Source organism: Neopelma chrysocephalum, unplaced genomic scaffold, assembly GCF_003984885.1.
Source record: "Neopelma chrysocephalum unplaced genomic scaffold, ASM398488v2 Primary Assembly neopelma1_97307, whole genome shotgun sequence".
Taxonomy (NCBI): domain Eukaryota; kingdom Metazoa; phylum Chordata; class Aves; order Passeriformes; family Pipridae; genus Neopelma; species Neopelma chrysocephalum.
In genome coordinates, this window is record NW_020925948.1 from 17,046 (window position 1) to 31,783 (window position 14,738).

The following is a 14,738-nucleotide window of genomic DNA, read 5'->3' on the forward strand; positions in this document are numbered from 1 at the left end:
ACCCCAACCCCTCCCGCTCGGATCCACCCCAACCCCTCCCGCTCGGAGCCGCCCAAATCCCGTGACTGAAGGCGGGCCCCGGAGGGGGGAGGGTCTGCGCCTCTCCTCGATTGGCTGCTTTCCCCGTCACTCCTCGCTCCCGCGCGCTGATTGGCCCGAGCGGCGCGGGGGGGCGGGCGCTGTGCCCATTCCTGGGAGGAGCCGCTTCGCGGGCCCCGCTGAGGCGGCGGCGGAGCCCGGGTGGGACCCGCGCTCGGTCCTGCCGCGGCTCGGGGGGTCTGGCGGGCTCGGCCCCCCGTGTCCCCTCCCCAGGGGCCGCTGGGGGAGCGGCTGCCCGCGGGCTCCTCCTTCCCGCTGAGCCCCGGCGCGTTCGGAAGGAGCCGGTGCCGCAGCAGCGCTGGCTCGTCCCGGTTCTTGTCGGGAGGACAGAGGGGGCTGTCCCGTTCCCGCCCTCGTGGGACCGGCCATCCTGGCTAGTGGACGATGTTCCCAACGGAGCAGGGGCAGGAGGGGAGGTGCTTTTAAGGTCCCGCCCAACCCAAAGCGTTCTGCGCTCGGCTGCCGGGCGCGCTCGGCGGGGCGGGCAGAGCCGCGTCCCGCCCGGGCTTTACCGACTTGGAGCCACTTCCCTTCTGCTTTTCCTGCCACGGGCCGGGTCCCGTGGGCAAGCAGGGCCACGAGTCGGCTGTGCCAGCGCTCGGTGTCCCCGGGCTGTAAACTGCCGGGGCAGGGGCCGCTGGGGACAAGCCTGAGCCCCCTCTGGGTGCTGCTGCCCCCACCTTGGGAGGCTGAGCCCGCTCTGCAGCTGCCCTGAGCCAGCAGCTTCCCGGCGATGGCACCCGCGTGTCGAGCCAGAGGGGGCCGCGGGCCGGGTCCTGAGCTCCCGTTTGTCTCCCCGGGTGCTGCAGCGGCATCACCGGGGAGCAGGGACAGGGCAGGACCGAGCTGGCATCGCCTTCCTGAGCCCGGGGGTCCCAGCTGTGCCCTCTCCTCGGGTACTCTGAAATCTGCCCTGACAGTGGGGGTGACACTGCACCCGAGGCTGGACTGAAAGAGGCTTTGTCAAGAGGATTTGATGCCTTGGGTGCAAGATCCAGCTTATCACGAGCAGAGAGATGGCACTTGTGACTGCAGTTAGTCAAGGGGAGGAGAGGGAATTCTGCCCCAGTGATGGGATTGCAGAGGGTTCCTCGGGTGCCCAGGATGGATTGGCAAACGGAGATACAGACAAAAGGACCCTCAGAAGACTTTTGGGTGAGTGCAGGGCCACCCCTGTGGCCTGTTGGGAGGGGACAGTGTCATCCCACAAGGATAGGGCTGGCAAGTGTGAGGCTGCTCCAGGTGTCTGGAAGAGGCCTCGTGCTCTGCTTGGCCCCGTCAGTGCCTGGTACCAACACCCCCGGCTGCCCTCGGCCATGGGCAGCTCTGCTGCCACAGGCTGTGCCCTCAGCCGTGTCCCTGGCTATGTCCCTGGCTGTCCCTCATCTGTGTCCCTGCCCCTGTCCCTGTCCCTTGGCTCTCTCCCTGCCAGCTGAGTGTGGGGCACACGGGCTGGGGGTCCCTCCCAAGCCCCCCGGGCAGCCGGCGTTGGCTGGGGGGATGTGAGGGCTGGGCCTGCTCAGCACAGCCCCGGCCTCGTGCCCAGCGCCTCTTTCCTGCCCCACACAAGAGCTTCCCGGCCCCCCCAGGGCTCCCCTGCTGCTGCCTCTGCTCCTGGCCCTGCCTTTGCTGCTCCCTTGCCTGGGCCAGCGGCTGCAGGGGGGGGATGGCAGCAGCTTCAGCTCCATGGCAGTTCCTGGGGGGAGCTCAGCCTGGGGGGGACGGGCAGGGACCTGATGGGGATGGACAGGGGCCCAGCAGGGACAGCCAGGGCCTGCAGGGGAAGGCACAGGGATAACCTGGCCCCCCACACTGCCAGGGCTGGCTCTGCTCCTCCTTGCAGGCTCCGGGGCCAGGCACAGTTTGTGTTCCTGGGTGCCACCATCTCAGCACTTGCAGCCGCTCAAATCAGCGCCCGCAGCTCTGCAGCAAAGCCCCAGCTCACCTGGCACACAGGGGATGGACACAGCAGCTTCTCGGGGCTGGGAACTCACAGCTTTTTCTCTTCCCCAGCATGGGGCTGTCCTTCCTCAGCAGCACGTCTGCCTTGCAGTTATTCTCAGGGTCACCTCTGTGCCTCCTGACAGATCTCAGGATCACCTCAGTGCTATTAGTGGTTACTTAGCCTAATAAATTGCTCCTAATTAGGGGGCAGAAGTGAGGCCTCAGGGCTTCCTGTCCCACGGAAAGCTGGGCCATGATCCCACAAAACTGGATTTGTGTCTATTTTTAAATAGCTCTGGCATTTCATTGATCGATTATTGATATTTTATACCTCTTTTCATGATATTTTCTTAATTCTCATCTCTTAGAGATGAGGACAAACACCTTGATCTTTTATTTTCACCATTTTGGGGGAGTGAGGGGGGGTTTTCTCCCTCAGTACCTGGTGCTGCAGCACCTTGTCCTTTCCCCCAGTTTTCCTTCCTCTGGAGACAAAACCCCCACTCCCCGTCCCCTCAGGGTGCAGGGACTGGGGGGTCGTGTCCACTGGGCCCCCCCAGCTTGGTGAGGGAGAGGAACTCGTGGGGGGCAGTGCTGGGCATGGGGTGATGCCACCCCTCGGGTCCCCAAGAGCTGCTCAGGGTGGGGAAACTGAGGCACAGATTGAGGGAGGAGGGGCTGGGAGGGCTTTTCTGGAGGCTGTGGTTGGCTGCTGTCCCACCCCCCCAAAAGAGGGAGCAGAGGGATTTTTGGGGGCACCCAGCTCCTCCTGCTCCTGTGCAGGGGGGTCTGCAGGGGCCTGGGGGGTCTCACCAGGGGGCTTTGCCCCAGGACACTCTGCCTTGGGCTCTGTGAGGGTTGGGGGGTGACAAGTGCTCTTGAGCTCCCCCTTTTTTCCACACTCCTTCCCCAGCTGCAGGATCTGGCATTCCAGAGCCCCGGGGGTCCTCACCACAGCCCCCCCCCCCCCCACTGTCCCTGACCTCGGGGCCCTGATGGGATGTGGGAGCCCGGATGGGGGATGGGAGAGATGGGGAGGGGGACGGGAGAGCCGGGAGGGGGATGTGGGAGATTTCTGTGCCTCCACCCCCTGTTCCCACCCCTTCCTTTTTCCTCCACCTGTTTTTCACCCCAAAACACCCCAAGCTGCAGCCTGGAGCAGGAGGAATTTGGGGGTTGGGGACAGGAACAAAATGCTGCATCAATTAAACCTTATTAAAAATTCAAGCATTTGGACAGGAAAAACATCCTTTTGGGTCTTGCCTTTGCAAACACAGGCAGGGGGTTCTCACCTGGAAAATATTTACCTGGGGAACCACCAGCCTGCTAATAATTTTATTTACAGTGGTGATGCCAAGAACACCTGCTGGGCATTGCTGTGGAGGGTTTATATAGTAATTATAAAAACACTTTGCAGTTGCCAGTGACTCAACAGCAGAGTCCACAGGTATTCCTAGTCTGTGTCAGTCGAGCCTTGTTCTGGTTTTTGGATTTTTTTTCTTATAAATATTCCACAAATCACTCCTATGGGGCCAGTTTTGATTTGCTGAGAAGAGCTGTGACTGCTGGGGGCCTTGGGGGGATTATCAGCTTTGTGTGTTTTTGTGGGAAAACGAGTGAGCTGTAGACAGCTTAGGCCTTGAATCTGAGCAGTTACAGCTGTGAGGCTGTAAAAGAATGTAAACAATCAAGGATGAGAAAGCTGAAAAGAAGAAAGAACTGCAGTAAATAGCAGGTGTTATTTTGAGATGTGCCAGCACACAAAGGGATGCTGACCACCTGTATTAGGGAGGAGGGGGAAGGTTCGAAGATATACTGAAGCTTGAAACCATGACACCGTTGAAAGCTTAACAAAAACCAAGATTTATTACCAAGAGGGTGGCCAACAAAACGAACAAACCCAAAAGGGAGGAAGGAGGAGAGAAATAAGCCCCGGTTACCCAGCTGTTGCCCATAAGGTTATCTTACCGACCTAGCATGCCTATAATTACCCATAGCAGAAGCGGCATCCTTGGAGAGTCAGTAAGTTCACAAACTGGCAGGTGTCCCCGTCGAAAGGCAACGTTGTCCTTGATGTGAAGTTAGCTGCACTCCAAGCAAGCACTATCTACTTTTATACAATTAACTGAGTGGCCACAACCTCCCAGGTGTGGCCAGCACCACCCAGCCAGAGGCCCTCAGTCCCACCTCCCGGTTATGTGAGTGCAGCTCTTCTGCGCACGCGTGAGGACTTTGGAAATCCCCTCACGCAGGCGCAGTGTGTTTTGGGGGTCTTTCTTAATTGAGTCTGGGGGCGAGCCTTCCTCCCCTCCTCATCACTTTGTCCTCCAACTGCCCTTGACAAGCAATTGACCAATCACAACAGACCAATTAAAACAGTTTACACAGAAGTTCTTCCTCCAAGGCCAAGTTCACTGCTTTATCAGAGCACTTGGCAGGAGAAAAACGTAAACTTCTGCAGGTGGCTAGGGCCAAACACAGACCAAAAATAATAACATTCCAACTTCGTCCCGATACACCACCTATTAGAGGATGAGCTTGGACGCGTGGACAAGAACACATAACCAGTGGGTTATGGTATATTTGTGTGTGGACAGGAGAAAAAGACTATAAAACTAACCCTGCTGAAAATAAAGTGTTCGTTGTTCCTTGCCTGCCAGCTTGCTGTCTGAGCATCATTTTAGGCCGTTGCAATTAGTGAACCCCGACGTGTTTTATTGCAGTAATGACCGCGGAGAGCGAGCGGTGCGACAGAGCTCAACACAGCAACAGCCGGTGGACCTGAGAGCCGGAGTCTGGACCTAATTACTTACACCTGGAGAGAAGGCGAGCCATTGGGAACATAAATAATGGGAGTGCAGATATCCGTGGAGGAGGAATCTGTTGTCATAGTGCTAACAGAGATGCGAGAGAAGCTCGGTATGAGATATGAGGAACGTGCGCTCAGCACCTTGCATAGTTAGTGCAAACAAAATGGGGGCGATGCTCAGACTGCATTTTGCACAGACATTTGGGGGACTGCTGGGAAGGTGCTTTTTGATGCAGCCACTGAGTCTCTTAAGCATGCTGCCAGCATCCTGAAACCATGGTGAACTGTCTTTGAAACTTTAAAAGACCACGCTTCTAAAAAGTCACCACTCTTCAAGCCGGAAAATGAAGAAAAACCCAGCAATTCACCCCCGGAGGCAGTGAAGGGAGAAGGGCTCCCCCCTTCGCCGCTAATACGAGACTTTTCAGCCACGTGGGTAGGACGGGAGTGCCCAGGAGCCGGCGGGAGGGCGGCCTGGCGGCAGCAGTGCAGGAAAAAACAGGAACGGAGCAGCCCCGGAGAAGTGCTACAACTCCCGCGGGGAGCACTGTCCCCGTGTCCCCGGGGAGGGGCCCCTGCGCTCTCCCACCGCCCTCTCCTCAGCCCCGGCCTCCAGAGCAGCACGAACCCGAGCCGGGCCCGACGGCGTCACGTCCTCAGCCCCGCGGCCCCAGCGCTCACCTGGGTTCTGGCCGCAGCCGGCTGCCCAGCGCTCAGGCGCGGCGGCACGAACACCCTTAAATAAAAACCAGAAGACACATAACCCTACATTGAATGGAGTTCCATTTAGAGAAGTGTTTTTAGATTGAATAAAAGCTCTCAAGAACAAACCCTATATTAGAAACACGTTTAAGCAAAAGTTAAGGAGCACAAACCCTGAGGTCAACAAGTTGTTAAGTTTGGTTCAAAGCCATTTGTTTATGGGTTGGTTCTGGTAAAGTGTTGAAACAATAAGTTAAATAAGGTTAATTTCTGATAGAGAATAATGGGAATAAATTAAGTAGTTTGTTTAAGCTAACTAAACATGTTTTATATTAATCCATAGTTATTTAATTTAACATTATTTAGAATTTTTTTCTTTTTACATTGTTCCTTGTTTATTTCTCTATATCTAACAAATGTTTGATAGTCTTTCTTGATTGGTTAATATTTTAATGTTAGTGTTACATTTAGGAAAATAGTCATTGTGACATTATTTGGAGTTTCGTGCATTTTATTATGTGTCCCCTGTTTGATGTCTTGTGTTCAATGAGTGATTGGTCAAAATTTCTCCCAAGCCTTTGTTTTTTAGTTTAAAAACAAAAAGGGGGAATTGTGGGAAAACGCTGACCGCCTATTAGAGGATGAGCTTGGACGCATGGACAAGAACACATAACCAGTGGGTTATGGTATATTTGTGTGTGGACAGGTGCCACGGAAACCGGACTTGACCTTTGCCCTGGCCCCGCCCCCCGCTACCCATCCATCTCTAGAGGGAGGTCTCTCAGGTGACGAGGCGGAGCTGGAGGGAGAGGGCGTGCATGTGGGCGTGTCGGGGGAGGGGTCCCTGACACGCGCAGGTGGGGACGGAGGCGGTCTGGAGGGTGGTACCGAAGGGCCCCACCCCCTCCTTTCCCGCACTGGTGGCTCCCACGGCGACTTTTCCCGCCTTCGCTCTGCGTGTTTTCTGCCTCCCTCCTTCCCGACGCCATTTTGCGCACGCCGTGATGTCTTTCTTCCCCTCCCGCCATCTTGTGTCAATTTCGGTCTGGTAGATGTCTCTGGGAGGCTGCTATTCGTGCTCATCATTTGGTGCTGTAGCACCATCAGAACAAACCTCCAAGCTATCAGTGCCTCCCTCGCTGTCCGGTCCCCCCTGTCATCATCTCGCCACAGGCTGTAACCGATAGCTTGCCACTCATGTACAGAGGTGTCATTTGCAAGCTTATGACCTCTACGGTTCAGCCACTTGGCGAGCGCTTTCGCAGATTTTTTATCCAGGGGGTGACCGTGGTCAATAATAAAGTCTTTAAGGCGCCTATAAATAAATTTCTGGGAGGCGGACAGCGAGAGTCCCATCTTGATGTTATGCGGATCTCTGCGACAGTCCTTGTTGGTATTAATCCTCCCTTTTTTGTTTTTTGTGAGTGTGGGTGTTGGGGTGGGATGAGGTATGTCCCCAGCTGCTCACCTCTCTGGTGCGCTGACCCGTGCGACTCTGCACATAAAACACAGTATAAACTGGGGGATAACAAGTCAGTCCAGTAGAATGTCAGTCCATTTAAGCTCCGTAGATCTCTTTCCAAGCTTGGTATCTTTCCCAATCTGACTTCTTCTCCTCCACAGACAGGAGAAAAAGATCATAAAACTAAGCCTGCTGAAAATAAAGTGTTTGTTGTTCCTTGCCTGCCAACTTGCTGTCTGAGCATCATTTTAGGCAGTCACATGTTTTTATTTGAGGAGCACAGGAACATCCCGGCAAAGTGCCAGGATAGAGTCACAGACCTGAACTGGGGCCAGGAGGGACAATTCTTGTGCCTCAAGCCCCTTCTGTGGAGGCCCCATAACCAGTGGTACTGAGCGAGACCCTTGGAGCTCTCCAGGGCTGCAGCAGCTGCAGGGACTCTGCTCCAGCACAGGCTTCCCACGGGCTCACATCCTTCTTTTCGGGCATCCCCTGCTCCGGTGTGGGCTCCTCCTTGGGCTGCAGGGGAATCTCAGCTCCAGGCCTGGAGCACCTCCTGCCCCTCCTTCTGCACTGCCCTGGGGGTCTGCAGAGCTGTTCCTCTCCCCTGTTCCTACTCTGCTCTTCTCTGCACCCAATTCCATCTGCACAAGGACTTTTTCCTCCTTCAATATGTTCTCCCTGAGGCATCACTGCCTTCTCTGATGAGCTCGGCTTTGGCCAGCAGTAGGTCTGTCCTGGAGCCAGCTGGAATTGGCTCTGCTGGACATGGGGGAAGCTTCTGGCAGCTGCTCACAGAAGCCACCCCTGCTACCAAAACCTGGCAAACCCAATACACTGCCCAGCATGGATCACCTGGAACGTGGGTCACCAGGTCTGGGCCCAAAGTGGGTCCCTGTGGATCATCCAACGGGGGTCCTCCGATGGCTGATGGAGTTGGAGCAGCAGATGAAGCTCTTCCCACAGTCAGGGCACTCGTGGGGCTTCCCTCACCGATGGATCCGTTGGTGGGAGGTCAAGCTAGAGTTCATGGTGAAGCCCTTCCCACACTCCCCACACTTGTAGGGCCTCTCCCCGGTGTGGATGCGCCGGTGGGTGACGAGGTGGGAGTTGCGTTTGAAGCTCTTCCCGCAGTCGGTGCAGCGGAAGGGCCTCTCCCCCGTGTGTGTCTGCTCATGCATAAGGACATGGGAGCTGGTCCGAAACCTCTTCCCACATTGAGAACACTCGTAGGGCCGTTCCCCGGTGTGCATGGTCTGATGGCAGATCAGACCGGACCTGTAGCTGAAGCTCTTCCCACATTCCAAGCACTTGTAGGGCTGTTCCCTGACGTGGGTCTGCTGGTGGCAGTTCAGGTGGTAGCTCCGCCTGAAGCTCTTTCCACATTTGTCACATGTGTAGGGCCGTTCCCCGCTGTGGATGCGGCGGTGGGTGCGGAGCCTGGAGATGTCGCAGAAGCTCTTCCCACGTTTTCCACACTCGTAGGGCTGTTCCCCAGTGTGGATCTTCTGGTGGCGGCTCAGGTGGGAGCTCTGGCTGAAGCTCTTTCCACATTCCCCACACGTGTAGGGCCGTTCCCCAGTGTGGACATGCTGGTGGGTGAGGAGGATGGAGCTGCTGATGAAGCTCTTCCCACATTCCAAGCACTTGTAGGGCTTCTGTCTGGTGGGAGGCTGCTCAGGGACCACCAGGTCAGAGCTCTGCCTCAAGCTCCAGCTGCCTTCCCGGCACAGGCTGGCTCTTTCCTCCTCAGAGCACCCTGGGCTGGCTTTGGAGCCCCTCCTGCGGGGGGATCTCTGGGCCTTTTCCTCCCCACTGCCTTCCTGCGCCATGGAGCCCTTCAAAACGGCCTCTCCCACCAGGCTCTGCCGGGGGGATTTGTCCTCCGGGCTCTCCGTCCTCAGCTCGGGGCCTGGGGCAGGAAGCAAGAAGGACAGGGAGGGGATTTGCCTCCGGCCCACAGGGAAGGCCAAGGACATCCCCCCAACTCCGGCCCCGGCAGGACGGCGGCAGCAGCGGGGTTGTCCTGCAGCCGGGGGCGATGCTCGGCTGGGAGATGTACAACAACAATGGGGAAAAGGAGCACTGACTTCCTCCTCACCTGCCTGGGGGTCCCAGGGCATCTTCTTCTTCCTCACAGCCTCCTCCTCCATCTGGCCAAGGTTAGGGAAGGAGAAATCCTGGTTTGGGGGAAAAACAAGGTGTGAGAGCTTCAGGGTTCCTCCTGCCGAAATCTGTCTCTAGATGTCACCGGGCAGCTTCTGACCAGGAAAACCTCCAAAACACCAAGATTCAGCCCAAAAAAGCCCTCCCAGGAGCTCCTCCTCTCTGGTCTCTGCACTTTGGGATTCTGGAGGTCCCCCCTGTTTGGGCTGCTGGGAGTCCTGTGTGTATTTGGGGTATCCCCTCTGCGGGGTCCCTGCCCTCTCCAGGCTGCTGGGGACCCCAGGAATCCAAGGGTCCCCCATCTCCCAACTTCAGAGTTCTGGGGGACATCCCTCTTCAGGGTCCCCCCACTTAGGGAAACCAGGGGTTGTGAGGGTCACAGGGGTCCCTTCTCCCCTTACTCTGCTCTAGGGTTCTGGGTACCCAGGGCTTCCCCCTCTCTGGGTTCCCCCCCTCACCAGGCTGATGGGGGTCCCAGGGCTCCCCCTTTTCCACGGGTTCCCCTCTCTGGGCTCTTCAGGGTCCCGAGACTCCCCGCTCTCCAGACTACCCCCTCTCCAGGCTGCCAAGGGTCCCCCTCCTTCAGGCTCCCCTTTCTCCAGGGTCCCCCTTGTCTGCACTGCCAGGGGTCCAAGGGCTCCCCCCTCTCTGGGCTCCCACTTCAGTGTTTCAGGGGTCCCAAGGGTACCCCCTCTCCAGGCCCCTGTTTCAGGGTTTGGGGGGTCCCCCAGTTCTAGTATCACTCCTCTCTGCTCTCCCCACTCTGAGGGTGCTCTTCCTTCCCCTCCTCCTCTTCCATCCCTTCTCCTCCTCCCTGCAGGATCAGCACCCACCTTTGGCCCCACCTTCCCCCCAAACCCATCACATCCCGTGGGAGGAGCAGGGATGGAGCTGGGGCAGGTCGGGATGGGGCAGTGCTGGGCTCTTGGCTGCTTCCACCCCCTGGGGGGATCCCAGGAAGGGCAAAAGAACAGGAAAAGAGGGAAAAGGGGTGGCTGGAGATAAAAATTTGGGGGTTGTTCCCCCACTGGGTGGGCACTTCCACCCCTTTGGGCTCATCTCAGGAGCCTGGAGATCTTGGATGGGGGAATGCAGAGATGGATGATGGGGAATCCCGAGGGATTTTGGGGGCAGCGTGAGGGGTTGTGGGAGCCCCTTGCTGGGGGGTCGGGCTGGAGACCCCCCGTTGCTCCCGGGACCTCGGGCTGGAGAGTTGTCACCACCTTCCCCTGCCTGGGGGGCTCTGGGGGGACCTCGGCTCCTGGGGGCTCTTCTGCAGCCGCAGAACCTGGAGGGACCCTCCTCTGGGTCCTCCAGGTGTTCCAGGAGCTTTGGGCTCATACTGGGAGCGACTGGGCTACACTGGGATCATACAGGGAGTGTCTGTGACCATACTGGGGGTGACTGGGACCACACTGGGGGCAACTGGGACTATGCTGGGAGAGACTGGGGTCATACTGGGACTGCTTGGGACTCTACTAGGAGCACCCGGGTGCAACTGGGGTCACAGTGGAAGGAACAGGGAGACACTGGAACCATGCTGGGAGCAGCTGGGATCATACTGGGATCACACTGTGAGCATCTGGGCCCATCCTGGGGAGACTGGGATCACAGTGAGTGGGACTGGGATCACACTGGGAGTGACAAGGAGCATGCTGGGAGCAATTGGGACCATGTTGGAACCATGCTGGGGGCACTGGAGCCACACTTCGGGCTACTGGGAGCAACTGAGAGAAACTGGGATCATGCTGGAAGCAACTGGGAAGGACTGGGTTCATGCTGCAGGCAACTGGGCCATCCTCGGATTGTCTGTAACCATACTGGGAATGACTGGGATCAAATTAGGAGCAACTGGGACCATGCTGGGGGCAACTGGGAGCAAGAGGCAGTGACTGAGTCTATACTGGGGACAACTGGGTGTGACTGGGAACCTGCTGGAAGACACTGGAATCATACTGGCAGTGACTGGGACTATGCTAGGGGCAACTGGGTGCAACTGGGACCACACTGGGAGGAACAGGAAGCAACTGGGACCATGCTGGGGGCAACTGGGATCATACTGAGAGTGACTGGGATCATACTGGCAGAGACAAAGAGCATGCTGGGGACAACTGGGATATACTGGGAGCAACTGAAACAATGCTGGTGACTGGGTCAAACTGGGAGTGACTGGCACCACACTGAGGGTGACTGGGAGTGGCTGTGAGCAACTGGGATCATGCTGGAAGTAACTGGGAGGAACTGGCAGTGACTGGGAGCATGCTGGGGGAGACTGGGATATACTGGGGGCGACGGGAACCAGTGACTGGAATAATACTGGGAGTATCTGGGAGTGACTGGCATCATACTGGGGGTGAGGGGGAGCAATTGGAACCATGCTGGGAGTAAATGGCATCATACTGGAAGTGACTTGTTTCATAGTGGGAGCAAGTGGAACCATGCTGGAGGGAACTGGGATCATACTGGGAGTGACTGGAAGGAACTGGCATGATACTGGGTTCATACTGGGAATGGCAGGAGGTGACTGAGGTCATACTGGAGCTGACTGGGACCATACTTGGAGCAACTGGGATTACAGTGGGTGTGAACGGAACCTTACTGGGGGTTACTGGAAGCTTCTTGGCCCATGCTAGGAGCAAACTGGGATCAACTGGAAGATACTGGAACCATGCTGGGGGGATTGGGACCACAGTCAGGGCAGCTGGAATCATACTGGGAGTCTCTGTAACCATATTGGTGGTGAGTGGACTACACTGGCAGCAACTGGGATCAACTGGTAGTGACTGGATCTACCCTGGAGGCAACTGGAAGTGTCTGGCACCCTGCTGAGGGAGACTGGGATCATACTGGACTCATACTGGGAGTTACTGGCACTACACTGGGGCCAATTGGGACCATGTTGTGGGCAAGTGGGATATAGTGGGAGCAACTGGGCTTATACTGGAGGTGACAGGGCTCATACTGGGAGTGACTGGGCATTGGGAAGCACAGGATGGGGAGGAGGGAGAGGGCAACCCCCCTCCTGCTGCTCTTGCATTCCCAAAATCCTTGTTCCCAGTTCCCACTCTGGCCCTGATCAGCAGATCCGCTCTGGGATCCCTTTCCCTGGGGGCACTTCCCTGCCCTCTCCCTGCCTTCCCATCACAGGAAATCGGCACCTTGGAGCCTCAGCCCATTGTTTCCTCCTTCTCTTCCCTACTATTATTGGGACCTCCTTGCACCCTCTTTTCTCAGGCACTGGAACCCCCTTCCCAGCCATTCCCAGTTTTCCAGCCCCCAGAACCCCCTTTCTTTGATTCCAGGACCCCCCTGCCTCCCCTTTCCCAGTCATCTCACCTCTCCCAGCACTTGGATCTCCCTTTTCCTTCACTCCCATTCCCGGCCATCCCAGGTCACCTCGCCCCCAGCCCCCCTTTCCTTCACCCCAGCACCCCCTGCAGCCCCTTCCCGGCTCCCTCAGCTCCCCCAGTTCCCCCCTTTCCTTGACCTTGGGACCACCCCAACACCCAAATCTCCGTGTCTCCCCAGTTCCCCACTCCCAGTGCTTCCTGCAGGGGGGTCCTGGGGTGTCTCAGGGACTCCCTGAACCCCCCATTCCTGTGCACTGAGCCACACCCCCCCTGCAGCCCCTTATCTGGGACCGGTACCCCCTGCACCCTCCTCACCTCTCCCACACTCCCTTTTCCTTGAACCTGGGACCCCCTGGAGCCCCACTGCTGTGAATCAGGACCCCCCTGCACCCTCTTTCCTGACCATCCCACCTCTCCAAGACCTCAGACCCTCCCTTTTCCTTGACCCTGACACCCCCTGGACCCCCATTCCTGCCTCTCCCAGTCCCCAACCCCTCCTTTCCTCAACACCCAGGATCCCCTGAACCCCCTTCTGGGACATCCTGGGTCTCCCCACCCAATGAACCACTTTTCCCTGACACTGAAGGCCCCTGGACCTCCCTTTCCTGGGCACAGGGACCCTCTAGACCCGGTCTAGTGCTAATCCCTACATTCCCCCTTTCTCCTTGATTATGGGACCCCCCTTGAGCCCCCATTCCTGGCCACAGGAACCCGCTGCACCCCCTAATCCTGCACCAATAACCCCCTGCACCCCCTTTCCCAGCCATCCTGCCTTTTCCAGCCCCCAGGCTCCCCTTTTCCTTGACCCTGGGACCCCCTGGACTCCCATTCCTGCCTTTCTGAAACACCAGACTCCCGTGGTTTGAGCACTGAGGAACTCCCTGAACCCCCTTTCCTGCCAGTCTGCATCTCCCTACCTGGTGACTCCCCTCTCCCCGACATAGAGGACCTCTGGATCCCCCTTTCCTGGGCCCAGGGTCCCCCTTGACCCTCCATCCCACCTCTCCAATCTCTGTACCCCGCTTTCCTTGGCCCTGGGATCCCCGGGAACCCCTTTCCCCAGCACTCCCAAGACTCAGCCCAAAATAATCCTCCCAGAAATTCCCCCTCTCTGGTCTCTACACTTTGGGGTTCCCCCTCTACGTGTTCCCCGTTTCGGGGTCCCAGGGGTCCCCCGGCTCTCCTGTTCTATCCCAGCCCACACCGAGCTCTGGGGGGCACGGAGGGGATTGGGGGGCTCTGCTGGGCCTGGTGAGCCAGTGCCTGGCAGGAGTTTGGGAATGCGGGGGGAGCTCCTGGAAGTGTCGGGGACAAGAAAACACAAGAGCTCCTGACACGGGAGCGGGTCTTTGTTCAGCCTGACGGGAATTCAGAACGAGCAGCGCGGCCCCGACCGCTCGCCAGGGACAGGGGGCTCAGGGGTCCCCTCTCTCCAGGCTCCCCCCTCTCCAGGGCCCAAGGGATGGGGACACGAAGGGGCCCCAATGGAACCCCTTTCCCGCTGTCCCACCTCCCCTTATTCCCCCTCTCCCACCACCTTCCCATCGTCCCCCCAAACCTCGGCTCCTTCCCGGCTCTGTCTGGGGGTGACCCACCGCCCCTCGCGCTCAGTTTGGGGGTCCCATCCCCTCTTATTCACAGGAAAGAAAGCCTGGAACCTTTGGCTTTCCTGGTGCACGTGGTGGGCCAGCCCTAGCACTCCATGGGCAGCAACAGGGTTTTTGGTGGTACCTTTGCTCTGGGAGGAATCTTCATCTGTGTGGAATATTGGGAGTGGAATTCACAGTTTCATTGCAGGGCTCAAAAAAGCAAACAAAAGCTCTTATTCACAGGAAAGAAAGTCTGGAAACTTTGGCTTTGTGGTGCACTTGGTGGGTCAGCCTGGGCACACCGTGGGCAGCAAGAGCTTTTCTGGTGGTACCTTGGGTCTGGAAGGAATCTTGGTCCATCCCCTCTTTCCCCCTCTCCCATCGTGTCCCCCCCGCTCACCCACCCCAGAGCTCCGCGGCCGCAGGGACGGACCCGGAGCAGGCGGAGCGGGAGGAACGGGAGGGGATAAAGGGGGAAAGGGAAACGAGAGAGGATCCCCCCGCCCCATCTCGGGGGTGCCCGGGAAGGGGGAGCTCGTCCGAAGGATCTTGGTTGTTTTCTTTTTTCGTGGGGAGTAGGGGGGCGAATGTTTGGGTCTTGCAGGACCCCAAAGCTG

At 57.8% G+C, this 14,738-nt stretch overlaps 1 protein-coding gene across 1 annotated transcript; it reads right to left on the bottom strand.

The window, feature by feature from the left end:
- Positions 1-8,005: 8,005 nt before the first annotated feature.
- LOC113961589 (zinc finger protein 239-like) lies at positions 8,006-8,905 on the bottom strand (the record flags this gene model as incomplete). Its single annotated transcript, XM_027672015.1, has 2 exons — positions 8,006-8,630; positions 8,721-8,905. Coding segments are annotated over 2 exons (810 nt in total), but the record flags the coding sequence as incomplete, so codon positions are not given.
- Between the last annotated feature and the right edge of the window lie 5,833 nt (positions 8,906-14,738).